The sequence below is a fragment of the Tiliqua scincoides genome, chromosome 3 (assembly GCF_035046505.1).
Source record: "Tiliqua scincoides isolate rTilSci1 chromosome 3, rTilSci1.hap2, whole genome shotgun sequence".
Lineage (NCBI taxonomy): Eukaryota > Metazoa > Chordata > Lepidosauria > Squamata > Scincidae > Tiliqua > Tiliqua scincoides.
Genome location: NC_089823.1, coordinates 174,230,448 through 174,242,920, shown reverse-complemented (window position 1 = coordinate 174,242,920; position 12,473 = coordinate 174,230,448). Strand labels below are relative to the sequence as shown.

At 47.5% G+C, this 12,473-nt stretch overlaps 1 protein-coding gene across 1 annotated transcript in view; it reads left to right on the top strand.

Annotated features, from left to right (window-relative positions):
• LOC136645209 (deleted in malignant brain tumors 1 protein-like) overlaps positions 1-12,473 on the top strand; it is a 95,667-nt gene that overhangs the window by 35,411 nt on the left and 47,783 nt on the right. The window contains 12 exon segments of the mRNA XM_066621446.1: positions 166-257; positions 259-339; positions 342-392; positions 394-487; positions 1,384-1,407; positions 1,410-1,565; positions 1,568-1,659; positions 1,661-1,703; positions 5,807-6,121; positions 7,017-7,351; positions 8,962-9,067; positions 11,428-11,745. Coding sequence (XP_066477543.1) covers positions 166-257; positions 259-339; positions 342-392; positions 394-487; positions 1,384-1,407; positions 1,410-1,565; positions 1,568-1,659; positions 1,661-1,703; positions 5,807-6,121; positions 7,017-7,351; positions 8,962-9,067; positions 11,428-11,745 — 1,707 coding nt within the window.

The following is a 12,473-nucleotide window of genomic DNA, read 5'->3' as shown; positions in this document are numbered from 1 at the left end:
TCCAGTTGATAAAGGGAGGAACACCCGTTTCTGCCATAGGGAAGCTGGTATGTGCTGCAGAAATAACCATTTTTCACTCCCCTCATTCTTGAATGAGAATGTTAATGTTTGCTATGGAACAATACGTGGTAAACGCGCAATAAATGGTCCTCTTTGCCTTTCAAGCACTGAGGCTGGTGAACGGAGCACACACTTGCGAGGGCCGTGTTGAAGTCATTCACGGAGGATCCTGGGGTACCGTTTGTGATGATTCCTGGGGACTCAGTGAGTGCCAAAGTCGTGTGCAGACAGCTTGGATGCGGCCAGGCTGTCCGTGCCCCAGGAAGCGCGCATTTTGGACACAAGGCTCCGGCAGTATTCTCCTGGATGATGTGACGTGTGCAGGGAATGAGGAATTACTTGTGGCAGTGTCGCACAGAGGCTGGGGGTGTACATAACTGTGGTCACCATGAAGATGCTGGTGTCATCTGTTCTGGTATGTCCTATGGTTTCCCCCCCTACTCATTCAGTAGTCGTTTGTCATGAAAACGTCTCCTGTTGCTCCTGCAAGGATCCCAAGCTCAGCATGGATGCACATCAGAATATTCGCCTATCTGAATAGCAATAGAATGTTTGAAGTGCTTGTACTCTTCTCGTAGAACCATCATCCATTCTGAAAAATCAGTGTGCTTCACAAACAGTGCTTCTGAACAAAAAAAGTCAGCGCTGGGCGAGCGCCGGTGTGAGCGCCGAAGTCTGGGACGCTCCGCGGGTCACACAGACCGCCGAGCAGAGGAGAGGCGGGTGGGGTGTGGGGGAGGCGGGGAGGAGGCGTTCTGGGGTGGGCGGAGGCAGAGGGAGGGCAGGGAGAGGGCGGGGAGTAGGCGTGCAGAGGAAGAGGGTGGAAGCAGCAAGTGGCCCTGGTGCAACTCGGGATCACTTGCACCCGCAGATCCCCCTGTCTATGCCATTGATATGACCCAAGCCAGAGGAGCCTTCCACCAGTTCCTTGTACAACACGTGATCCTTGTGCTTACATTGTGGAAACGATTGCCCAGCCCAAAGGCGAGTGCTAAACGCCTGTATTTACGTTATGCGTTGGTGAGGAGGAAGGGATTTCAGCTGTCCGTGGTAATGGGCCGCACTCTTTTTGTGTGACGTTTCGTGTTTCTCTGGATTGCACTCTGAAGTTTCTTGTCAACCTGATGTGCTAAAACATTCTTGGTCACCCTCCTGAGGCCAAATGATAAAAAGAGGAACACGCATTCCTGCTTTAGAGTAGAGGGTGGTTTCCTGCAAAGTAGCCATTTTCGCTCCTCTCATTATTGAAAGAGAATGTTAATTCGTTGCACATTTACCGTGTGTGTGTGTTTTTTTTTTCTGTTGGCGCATTTGTCTTTCAAGCATTGAGACTGGTGAATGGAAGGAACGTTGTGAGGGCCGTGTTGAAGTCAATCACGGAGGATCCTGGGGGAGCGTTTGTGATGATTCATGGGACGTCAGCGATGCCAACGTTGTGTGCAGACAGCTTGGATGTGGCAGGGCCGTCAGGGCCCCAGGAAGTGCCTCTTTTGGGCAAGGCTCAGCCCTATTTTCTTGGATGATGTGGCGTGCAACGGGACTGAAGAATACTTGTGGCAGTGTCACCACAGAGGCTGGGGCGTGCATAACTGTGCTCACCAGCGAAGGCGCTGGTGTCGTCTGTTCCGGTAGGTCCAAGCGATATTTACTCTTTCAGGTATTCATTTACAGCAGAATCCGATCCTGTTGCTCCTGCAGTGATTCTCAACCCTGTAGGAATGCCCATCAAAATTACAATGTATTTGAGTAGCAATAGAATCTACCTTAATAATGGACAACTATTCCCAAAAACCAATTTCTTTCCTTTTCTTCTATGCCTTCGTACTGACTCACCTGCATTAAATTCCTTATACTGTAATTGTTTGAAATATTTAAGCTATGCTAGTCCACAAAAATGGCCACAAAGCCTATGTCTTAGGATGAAATAATTGACAGAAAATGATTTCTTGTGCCAAGAGGCTTACAAGTTAAAAAAAGACATGAAGGACACACAGCAAACGGCCATTGGGACATGAGCGATGCTGAGATAAATAAGGACAGTGGTTTCCCCCTACTTAATGTTACGTAAGCCCTCGCTGTGCTCCTTTCGTTATGAACTTTAGTTGGACATGAACGAGAAAATTCACAAGCCACATAGGGGGCTGGGTGGGAAGCCATGCAGTTTCTGTCCTTTTGAATTATTAGACACAATTACAAACTGTATAAGATAAATCTGGCACATTTCAAAGCCAGGACTGTACTCTCTGCGGTGGTGCAGTTGGAGACTAATGGCCCTGTGGTATCCTGGGCTTATGATGGTGGACCTTGTGATCTGCCTCTGTCAATCCTGCACTGACATGCTGCTGTTGTGTGTACAGCGGCCACACAGCAAAGAAAGCCTTGGGCCCTGTGTGTGCTACAGTGGTCAAAGATAAGCATGCTGCATAGGTTGGTGGAGGGACTGGGGCAGGGAGCAGGACAGGCAGAAGGATGAGCTTGGTGGCAGCCGTGCACGCTGAGATTCTATCACCCTTTTCCTGTCCCATACTGCCCCTGTGAGTGTCAGAGGCATAATCTTGGGGGGGGGGGGGTAACCAGGTTTGAAAATAAGAAGTCGTACGAGACAAGTCTGATATTTTATTAATTTTATTTGTTCATTCTGGAATTATCACTCTGCCTTTAATTCTCAAAAACCGTTTTGTTTCCAAAGAAACCTTTAAAATGGTCCTAGAGCAAGGGAGGCAATGCTATGTTCAAAACCGTTTTGATTTCGATGAAATTGTAATTTGTTACATAATATTTTCTTATCTTGCGTTCCTCTTTCTTTAGCATATGAAATCACAACAGTCGCAGAACCCACTTTCCACTGTAAGGAACATTTTCTACTACATATATGGGATGTGCCGGAGTCACTGCACTGAGTCAGAGTCGAGTTGTGAGTTTCCACCAGTGTGACTCGACTGCAAAGAAACTAGGAATAAACTAGTTCAGGGGCTGACTGGAGAAGATCGTGGCTCAGAGGGGGACACGTCGTGAACGGGGCAGGAGACCGGGAAAGTCTCCGCGGTCCATGTACCAGTCCAGCCACAAAGGGTGATGATGCGCCAGTTGCCGCTGACGTTTTCAAAATCACCTCAAATCGGGCCACAGAAATGCCTGAAAACCCAACCTGTGCGTTCTGAATACTGGCTAAAAACTATGAAATGCTAGTTTTGTGAAAGGCCTACGATTGTGTTGGTTCTGTGGTGGCAGAGTTTGAAATAACCTTCTCTGAATTGTTTCTTGCAGCTCCAACAACAGCACCAATATCATCAACCAACAGCAGAAACCACATATGGTAATTCAGTTTTGGTATAAGATTGTTCTTGCATTCCGCGTCCAGGCTCAGTCCTGCAGTACGTGCCCTGTTCACTCTCAACGTGAGGGGCATGAGCAGAGTACCTTCTACACACCCCTGAGTAGGTCATATCAGTATGACTCATTTAATTCATGTGTGTGTTATGTGTCAAGGCATGTGGTATTACATAGAAATTCTCCATGTGCGGTTTATCCACCCAGTGCTATTCCACTACAGCAATATCTTGCTGTAGGAACAAGGGAACAAGCATTCCTTTACTTGGAGGAGGACCGCCATGAGTGCCACTCAACTGCAGGATGCAGCACACGTCCCCATTGGCACCGCTGTGCCAGTGCTGGAAAGTTGGTTAGGATTTGGGCCTGTATCTTACATCGCAAAGGTCAGCAAGGCTGTTTTCAAATGTCCTAGCAAAAGGACATTGATTTTTAAAAGGATTTGCTTTAATTGCGCTTTTGTCAACCACATGACTTCTGGGAAGGGCACTCGCCAATTGTGAGACACGACCTGTAATTGAAACATTTGAAAGAGGAAAGCAATGAAAGTCAAGTGGATGAAAGTCAAAGTATTGCTTTATGTATTAATTCCTTTAGCGACCATCTTTGGAGCTAAATATTGCGATTTGACTTATATACAGATATAAGTATAATATAAGTGAATCCTGGACAGACGCGCTGTTGTTGTGTGCACGGGAGCCACCTGCAGGAATGGCCTTGGGCCCTGTGTGTGCAGTAGTGGCTCAAAGATGAGCCTGCTGGATAGGTTTGGTGGAGGGACTGGGGCGGTTTGGAGCACGGAGCAGGCCAGGCAGAAGAGATGAGCTTGGCGGCAGCCGTGCACAGCTGAGATTCTATCACCCTTTTCCTGTCCCGTACTGCCCCTGTGAGTATCAGAGGCATAATTTGGGGGGTGGGGGGGAAACCAGGTCTGAAAATAAGAAGGCCTATGAGACAAGTCTTATATTTTATTAATGTTATTTGTTCATTCTGGAAATTATCACTCTGCCTTTAATGCTCAAAAACCGTTTTGTTTCCAATGAAACCTAGAAAATGGTCCTAGAGCATTTCTCGTAGAACCATCCTACTCTTCTCGTAGAACCATCACCCATTCTGAAAAATCAGTGATAGCATGATTCACAAATAGCACAAATAGCATCTTGAACTTGAATAGCATCTTGAACTTATTGCAGATAAATTGCTTTGTTCAGGCTGCAATCCTGTGTGCGTTTACTTGCAGGCACGTTCCACTGAACTTCTCATGGCCCGGGCGGGGGGGAAAGGAGGAATTTCCCCTCTGATATCTAACGCAGGCACTCGCTTATGAGTCGATCTCACAGAGAAGTCGAGGGCAAGTTTTGGAGCCGAAATCACGGCATTTTCTATGCTCCTGGGATACGTCGGAGGTTAAATTTATAGGGGGGTGTCTTACTATAGTTTTGTCTGATTTTACCCAAGGCCCGATCCTGAAAAAATAACCTACCAGTAATTGTGACCTAAGAACAGTACAGTCTCTAATTTATTGTGACCTACTGCCAGTCCAAGCGAGACGGGGTGATGATGCTGCAAAGGCCTCTTTGCATGCAACTTAACATGCAACTTATCACACATAACTAGCAATAGCTAGTTCAGGGGCTGTTGCAAGAATGCCATGCCCCAAATCGAGAAATCGGGCTAAGGGGCAGAGCCCCGAAGAGCCTCAGGGGTCTACTGCCAGACCAAGCGAGACGGGGTGATGATGCTGCAAAGGCCTCTTACGTTGTCCAGATCATGGCAAGTCAGGTCTCCGATAGGGACTGCAAATACTGTCCGTCAGTGATTTCTTAACACTGCGGTAGTTAAAAATTGTGAAGTGCCGCTTTAGTGATGGGCCTGAGGTTGTGTAGGTTCCACGGTGGGAGAGTTTGAAATAATCTTTCTAAATGTTTTGCTTGCAGCTGAACCACCAACAGCAACAGCAGCATATGGTAATTATGATTCGGTTTCATGTCATTCGTGTTTTCTGTGTCTGGGCTCTGTCCTGAAATACATACCCTTTTCTCTCTCGTGGAAAGGAGAGTGGATGTGGACAGGGGCAGAGTAGCATTCACACCCCACTGAGTGCACAGCTTAGTGAGCATTTTGGACACGTTTGTGATATGTGTAATGGATTGTGGTAGGAAACGTATTATTATTATTAACAGTATTTATATACTGCTTTTCAACTAAAAGTTCACAACATGGAGTTCATAGAACATAGAATTCTTGGAGCCAGTTGATAAAGGGAGGAACACCCGTTTCTGCCATAGGGAAGCTGGTATGTGCTGCAGAATAACCATTTTTCACTCCCCTCATTCTTGAATGAGAATGTTAATGTTTGCTATGGAACAATACGTGGTAAACGCGCAATAAATGGTCCTCTTTGCCTTTCAAGCACTGAGGCTGGTGAACGGAGCACACACTTGCGAGGGCCGTGTTGAAGTCATTCACGGAGGATCCTGGGGTACCGTTTGTGATGATTCCTGGGGACTCAGTGATGCCAAAGTCGTGTGCAGACAGCTTGGATGCGGCCAGGCTGTCCGTGCCCCAGGAAGCGCGCATTTTGGACAAGGCTCCGGCAGTATTCTCCTGGATGATGTGACGTGTGCAGGGAATGAGGAATACTTGTGGCAGTGTCGCCACAGAGGCTGGGGTGTACATAACTGTGGTCACCATGAAGATGCTGGTGTCATCTGTTCTGGTATGTCCTATGGTTTCCCCCCCTACTCTTTCAGTAGTCGTTTGTCATGAAAACGTCTCCTGTTGCTCCTGCAAGGATCCCAAGCTCAGCATGGATGCACATCAGAATATTCGCCTATCTGAATAGCAATAGAATGTTTGAAGTGCTTGTACTCTTCTCGTAGAACCATCATCCATTCTGAAAAATCAGTGTGCTTCTCAAACAGTGCTTCTGAACAAAAAAAGTCAGCGCTGGGGCGAGTGCCGGTGGAGCGCCGAAGTCTGGACGCTCCGCGGTCACACAGACCGCCGAGCAGAGGAGAGGCGGGTGGGGTGTGGGGGAGGCGGGGAGGAGGCGTTCTGGGGTGGGCGGAGGCAGAGGGAGGGCAGGGAGAGGGCGGGGAGTAGGCGTGCAGAGGAAGAGGGTGGAAGCAGCAAGTGGCCCTGGTGCAACTCGGGATCACTTGCACCCGCAGATCCCCCTGTCTATGCCAGTGATATGACCCAAGCCAGAGGAGCCTTCCACCAGTTCCTTGTACAACACGTGATCCTTGTGCTTACATTGTGGAAACGATTGCCCAGCCCAAAGGCCGAGTGCTAAACGCCGTATTTTACGTTATGCGTTGGGTGAGGAGGAAGGGATTTCAGCTGTCCGTGGTAATGGGCCGCACTCTTTTTGTGTGACGTTTCGTGTTCTCTGGATTGCACTCTGAAGTTTCTTGTCAACCTGATGTGCTAAACATTCTTGGTCACCCTCCTGAGGCCAAATGATAAAAAGAGGAACACGCATTCCTGCTTTAGAGTAGAGGGTGGTTTCCTGCAAAGTAGCCATTTTTCGCTCCTCTCATTATTGAAAGAGAATGTTAATTCGTTGCACATTTACCGTGTGTGTGTGTTTTTTTTTTCTGTTGGCGCATTTGTCTTTCAAGCATTGAGACTGGTGAATGGAAGGAACCGTTGTGAGGGCCGTGTTGAAGTCAATCACGGAGGATCCTGGGGGAGCGTTTGTGATGATTCATGGGACGTCAGCGATGCCAACGTTGTGTGCAGACAGCTTGGATGTGGCAGGGCCGTCAGGGCCCCAGGAAGTGCCTCTTTTGGGCAAGGCTCAGGCCCTATTTTCTTGGATGATGTGGCGTGCAACGGGACTGAAGAATACTTGTGGCAGTGTCACCACAGAGGCTGGGGCGTGCATAACTGTGCTCACAGCGAAGACGCTGGTGTCGTCTGTTCCGGTAGGTCCAAGCGATATTTACTCTTTCAGGTATTCATTTACAGCAGAATCCGATCCTGTTGCTCCTGCAGTGATTCTCAACCCTGTAGGACTGCCCATCAAAATTACAATGTATTTGAGTAGCAATAGAATCTACCTTTATAATGGACAACTATTCCAAAAACCAATTTCTTTCCTTTTCTTCTATGCCTTCGTACTGACTCACCTGCATTAAATTCCTTATACTGTAATTGTTTGAAATATTTAAGCTATGCTAGTCCACAAAAATGGCCACAAAGCTATGTCTTAGGGATGAAATAATTGACAGAAAATGATTTCTTGTGCCCAAGAGGCTTACAAGTTAAAAAAAGACATGAAGGACACACAGCAAACGGCCATTGGGACATGAGCGATGCTGAGATAAATAAGGACAGTGGTTTCCCCCCTACTTAATGTTACGTAAGCCCTCGCTGTGCTCCTTTCGTTATGAACTTTAGTTGGACATGAACGAGAAAATTCACAAGCCACATAGGGGGCTGGTGGGAAGCCATGCAGTTTCTGTCCTTTTGAATTATTAGACACAATTACAAACTGTATAAGATAAATCTGGCACATTTCAAAGCCAGGACTGTACTCTCTGCGGTGGTGCAGTTGGAGACTAATGGCCCTGTGGTATCCTGGGCTTATGATGGTGGACCTTGTGATCTGCCTCTGTCAATCCTGCACTGACATGCTGCTGTTGTGTGTACAGCGGCCACCAGCAAAGAAAGCCTTGGGCCCTGTGTGTGCTACAGTGGTCAAAGATAAGCATGCTGCATAGGTTGGTGGAGGGACTGGGGCAGGGAGCAGGACAGGCAGAAGGGATGAGCTTGGTGGCAGCCGTGCACGCTGAGATTCTATCACCCTTTTCCTGTCCCATACTGCCCCTGTGAGTGTCAGAGGCATAATCTTGGGGGGGGGGGTAACCAGGTTTGAAAATAAGAAGTCGTACGAGACAAGTCTGATATTTTATTAATTTTATTTGTTCATTCTGGAAATTATCACTCTGCCTTTAATTCTCAAAAACCGTTTTGTTTCCAAAGAAACCTTTAAAATGGTCCTAGAGCAAGGGAGGCAATGCTATGTTCAAAACCGTTTTGATTTCGATGAAATTGTAATTTGTTACATAATATTTTCTTATCTTGCTTTCCTCTTTCTTTAGCATATGAAATCACAACAGTCGCAGAACCCACTTCCACTGGTAAGGAACATTTTCTACTACATATATGGGATGTGCCGGAGTCACTGCACTGAGTCACGAGTCGAGTTGTGAGTTTCCACCAGTGTGACTCGACTGCAAAGAAACTAGGAATAACTAGTTCAGGGGCTGACTGGAGAAGATCGTGGCTCAGAGGGGGACACGTTCGTGAACGGGCAGGAGACCGGGAAAGTCTCCGCGGTCCTGTACCAGTCCCAGCCACAAAGGGTGATGATGCGCCAGTTGCCGCTGACGTTTTCAAAATCACCTCAAATCGGGCCACAGAAATGGCCTGAAAACCCAACCTGTGCGTTCTGAATACTGGCTAAAAACTATGAAATGCTAGTTTTGTGAAAGGCCTACGATTGTGTTGGTTCTGTGGTGGCAGAGTTTGAAATAACCTTCTCTGAATTGTTTCTTGCAGCTCCAACAACAGCACCAATATCATCAACAACAGCAGAAACCACATATGGTAATTCAGTTTTGGTATAAGATTGTTCTTGCATTCCGCGTCCAGGCTCAGTCCTGCAGTACGTGCCCTGTTCACTCTCACGTGAGGGGCATGAGCAGAGTACCTTCTACACACCCCTGAGTAGGTCATATCAGTATGACTCATTTAATTCATGTGTGTGTTATGTGTCAAGGCATGTGGTATTACATAGAAATTCTCCATGTGCGGTTTATCCACCCAGTGCTATTCCACTACAGCAATATCTTGCTGTAGGAACAAGGGAACAAGCATTCCTTTACTTGGAGGAGACCGCCATGAGTGCCACTCAACTGCAGGATGCAGCACACGTCCCATTGGCACCGCTGTGCCAGTGCTGGAAAGTTGGTTAGGATTTGGGCCTGTATCTTACATCGCAAAGGTCAGCAAGGCTGTTTTCAAATGTCCTAGCAAAAGGACATTGATTTTTAAAAGGATTTGCTTTAATGCGCTTTTGTCAACCACATGACTTCTGGGAAGGGCACTCGCCAATTGTGAGACACGACCTGTAATTGAAACATTTGAAAGAGGAAAGCAATGAAAGTCAAGTGGATGAAAGTCAAAGTATTGCTTTATGTATTAATTCTTTAGCGACCATCTTTGGAGCTAAAATATTGCGATTTGACTTATATACAGATATAAGTATATATAAGTGAATCCTGGACAGACGCGCTGTTGTTGTGTGCACGGGAGCCACCTGCAGGAATGGCCTTGGGCCCTGTGTGTGCAGTAGTGGCTCAAAGATGAGCCTGCTGGATAGGTTGGTGGAGGGACTGGGGCGGTTTGGAGCACGGAGCAGGCCAGGCAGAAGAGATGAGCTTGGCGGCAGCCGTGCACGCTGAGATTCTATCACCCTTTTCCTGTCCCGTACTGCCCCTGTGAGTATCAGAGGCATAATTTGGGGGGTGGGGGGGAAACCAGGTCTGAAAATAAGAAGGCCTATGAGACAAGTCTTATATTTTATTAATGTTATTTGTTCATTCTGGAAATTATCACTCTGCCTTTAATGCTCAAAAACCGTTTTGTTTCCAATGAAACCTAGAAAATGGTCCTAGAGCATTTCTCGTAGAACCATCCTACTCTTCTCGTAGAACCATCACCCATTCTGAAAAATCAGTGATAGCATGATTCACAAATAGCACAAATAGCATCTTGAACTTGAATAGCATCTTGAACTTATTGCAGATAAATTGCTTTGTTCAGGCTGCAATCCTGTGTGCGTTTACTTGCAGGCACGTTCCACTGAACTTCTCATGGCCCGGGCGGGGGGGAAAGGAGGAATTTCCCCTCTGATATCTAACGCAGGCACTCGCTTATGAGTCGATCTCACAGAGAAGTCGAGGGCAAGTTTTGGAGCCGAAATCACGGCATTTTCTATGCTCCTGGGATACGTCGGAGGTTAAATTTATAGGGGGTGTCTTACTATAGTTTTGTCTGATTTTACCCAAGGCCCGATCCTGAAAAATAACCTACCAGTAATTGTGACCTAAGAACAGTACAGTCTCTAATTTATTGTGACCTACTGCCAGTCCAAGCGAGACGGGGTGATGATGCTGCAAAGGCCTCTTTGCATGCAACTTAACATGCAACTTATCACACATAACTAGCAATAGCTAGTTCAGGGGCTGTTGCAAGAATGCCATGCCCCAAATCGAGAAATCGGGCTAAGGGGCAGAGCCCCGAAGAGCCTCAGGGGTCTACTGCCAGACCAAGCGAGACGGGGTGATGATGCTGCAAAGGCCTCTTACGTTGTCCAGATCATGGCAAGTCAGGTCTCCGATAGGGACTGCAAATACTGTCCGTCAGTGATTTCTTAACACTGCGGTAGTTAAAAATTGTGAAGTGCCGCTTTAGTGATGGGCCTGAGGTTGTGTAGGTTCCACGGTGGGAGAGTTTGAAATAATCTTTCTAAATGTTTTGCTTGCAGCTGAACCACCAACAGCAACAGCAGCATATGGTAATTATGATTCGGTTTCATGTCATTCGTGTTTTCTGTGTCTGGGCTCTGTCCTGAAATACATACCCTTTTCTCTCTCGTGGAAAGGAGAGTGGATGTGGACAGGGGCAGAGTAGCATTCACACCCCACTGAGTGCACAGCTTAGTGAGCATTTTGGACACGTTTGTGATATGTGTAATGGATTGTGGTAGGAAACGTATTATTATTATTAACAGTATTTATATACTGCTTTTCAACTAAAAGTTCACAACATGGAGTTCATAGAACATAGAATTCTTGGAGCCAGTTGATAAAGGGAGGAACACCCGTTTCTGCCATAGGGAAGCTGGTATGTGCTGCAGAATAACCATTTTTCACTCCCCTCATTCTTGAATGAGAATGTTAATGTTTGCTATGGAACAATACGTGGTAAACGCGCAATAAATGGTCCTCTTTGCCTTTCAAGCACTGAGGCTGGTGAACGGAGCACACACTTGCGAGGGCCGTGTTGAAGTCATTCACGGAGGATCCTGGGGTACCGTTTGTGATGATTCCTGGGGACTCAGTGATGCCAAAGTCGTGTGCAGACAGCTTGGATGCGGCCAGGCTGTCCGTGCCCCAGGAAGCGCGCATTTTGGACAAGGCTCCGGCAGTATTCTCCTGGATGATGTGACGTGTGCAGGGAATGAGGAATACTTGTGGCAGTGTCGCCACAGAGGCTGGGGTGTACATAACTGTGGTCACCATGAAGATGCTGGTGTCATCTGTTCTGGTATGTCCTATGGTTTCCCCCCCTACTCTTTCAGTAGTCGTTTGTCATGAAAACGTCTCCTGTTGCTCCTGCAAGGATCCCAAGCTCAGCATGGATGCACATCAGAATATTCGCCTATCTGAATAGCAATAGAATGTTTGAAGTGCTTGTACTCTTCTCGTAGAACCATCATCCATTCTGAAAAATCAGTGTGCTTCTCAAACAGTGCTTCTGAACAAAAAAAGTCAGCGCTGGGGCGAGTGCCGGTGGAGCGCCGAAGTCTGGACGCTCCGCGGTCACACAGACCGCCGAGCAGAGGAGAGGCGGGTGGGGTGTGGGGGAGGCGGGGAGGAGGCGTTCTGGGGTGGGCGGAGGCAGAGGGAGGGCAGGGAGAGGGCGGGGAGTAGGCGTGCAGAGGAAGAGGGTGGAAGCAGCAAGTGGCCCTGGTGCAACTCGGGATCACTTGCACCCGCAGATCCCCCTGTCTATGCCAGTGATATGACCCAAGCCAGAGGAGCCTTCCACCAGTTCCTTGTACAACACGTGATCCTTGTGCTTACATTGTGGAAACGATTGCCCAGCCCAAAGGCCGAGTGCTAAACGCCGTATTTTACGTTATGCGTTGGGTGAGGAGGAAGGGATTTCAGCTGTCCGTGGTAATGGGCCGCACTCTTTTTGTGTGACGTTTCGTGTTCTCTGGATTGCACTCTGAAGTTTCTTGTCAACCTGATGTGCTAAACATTCTTGGTCACCCTCCTGAG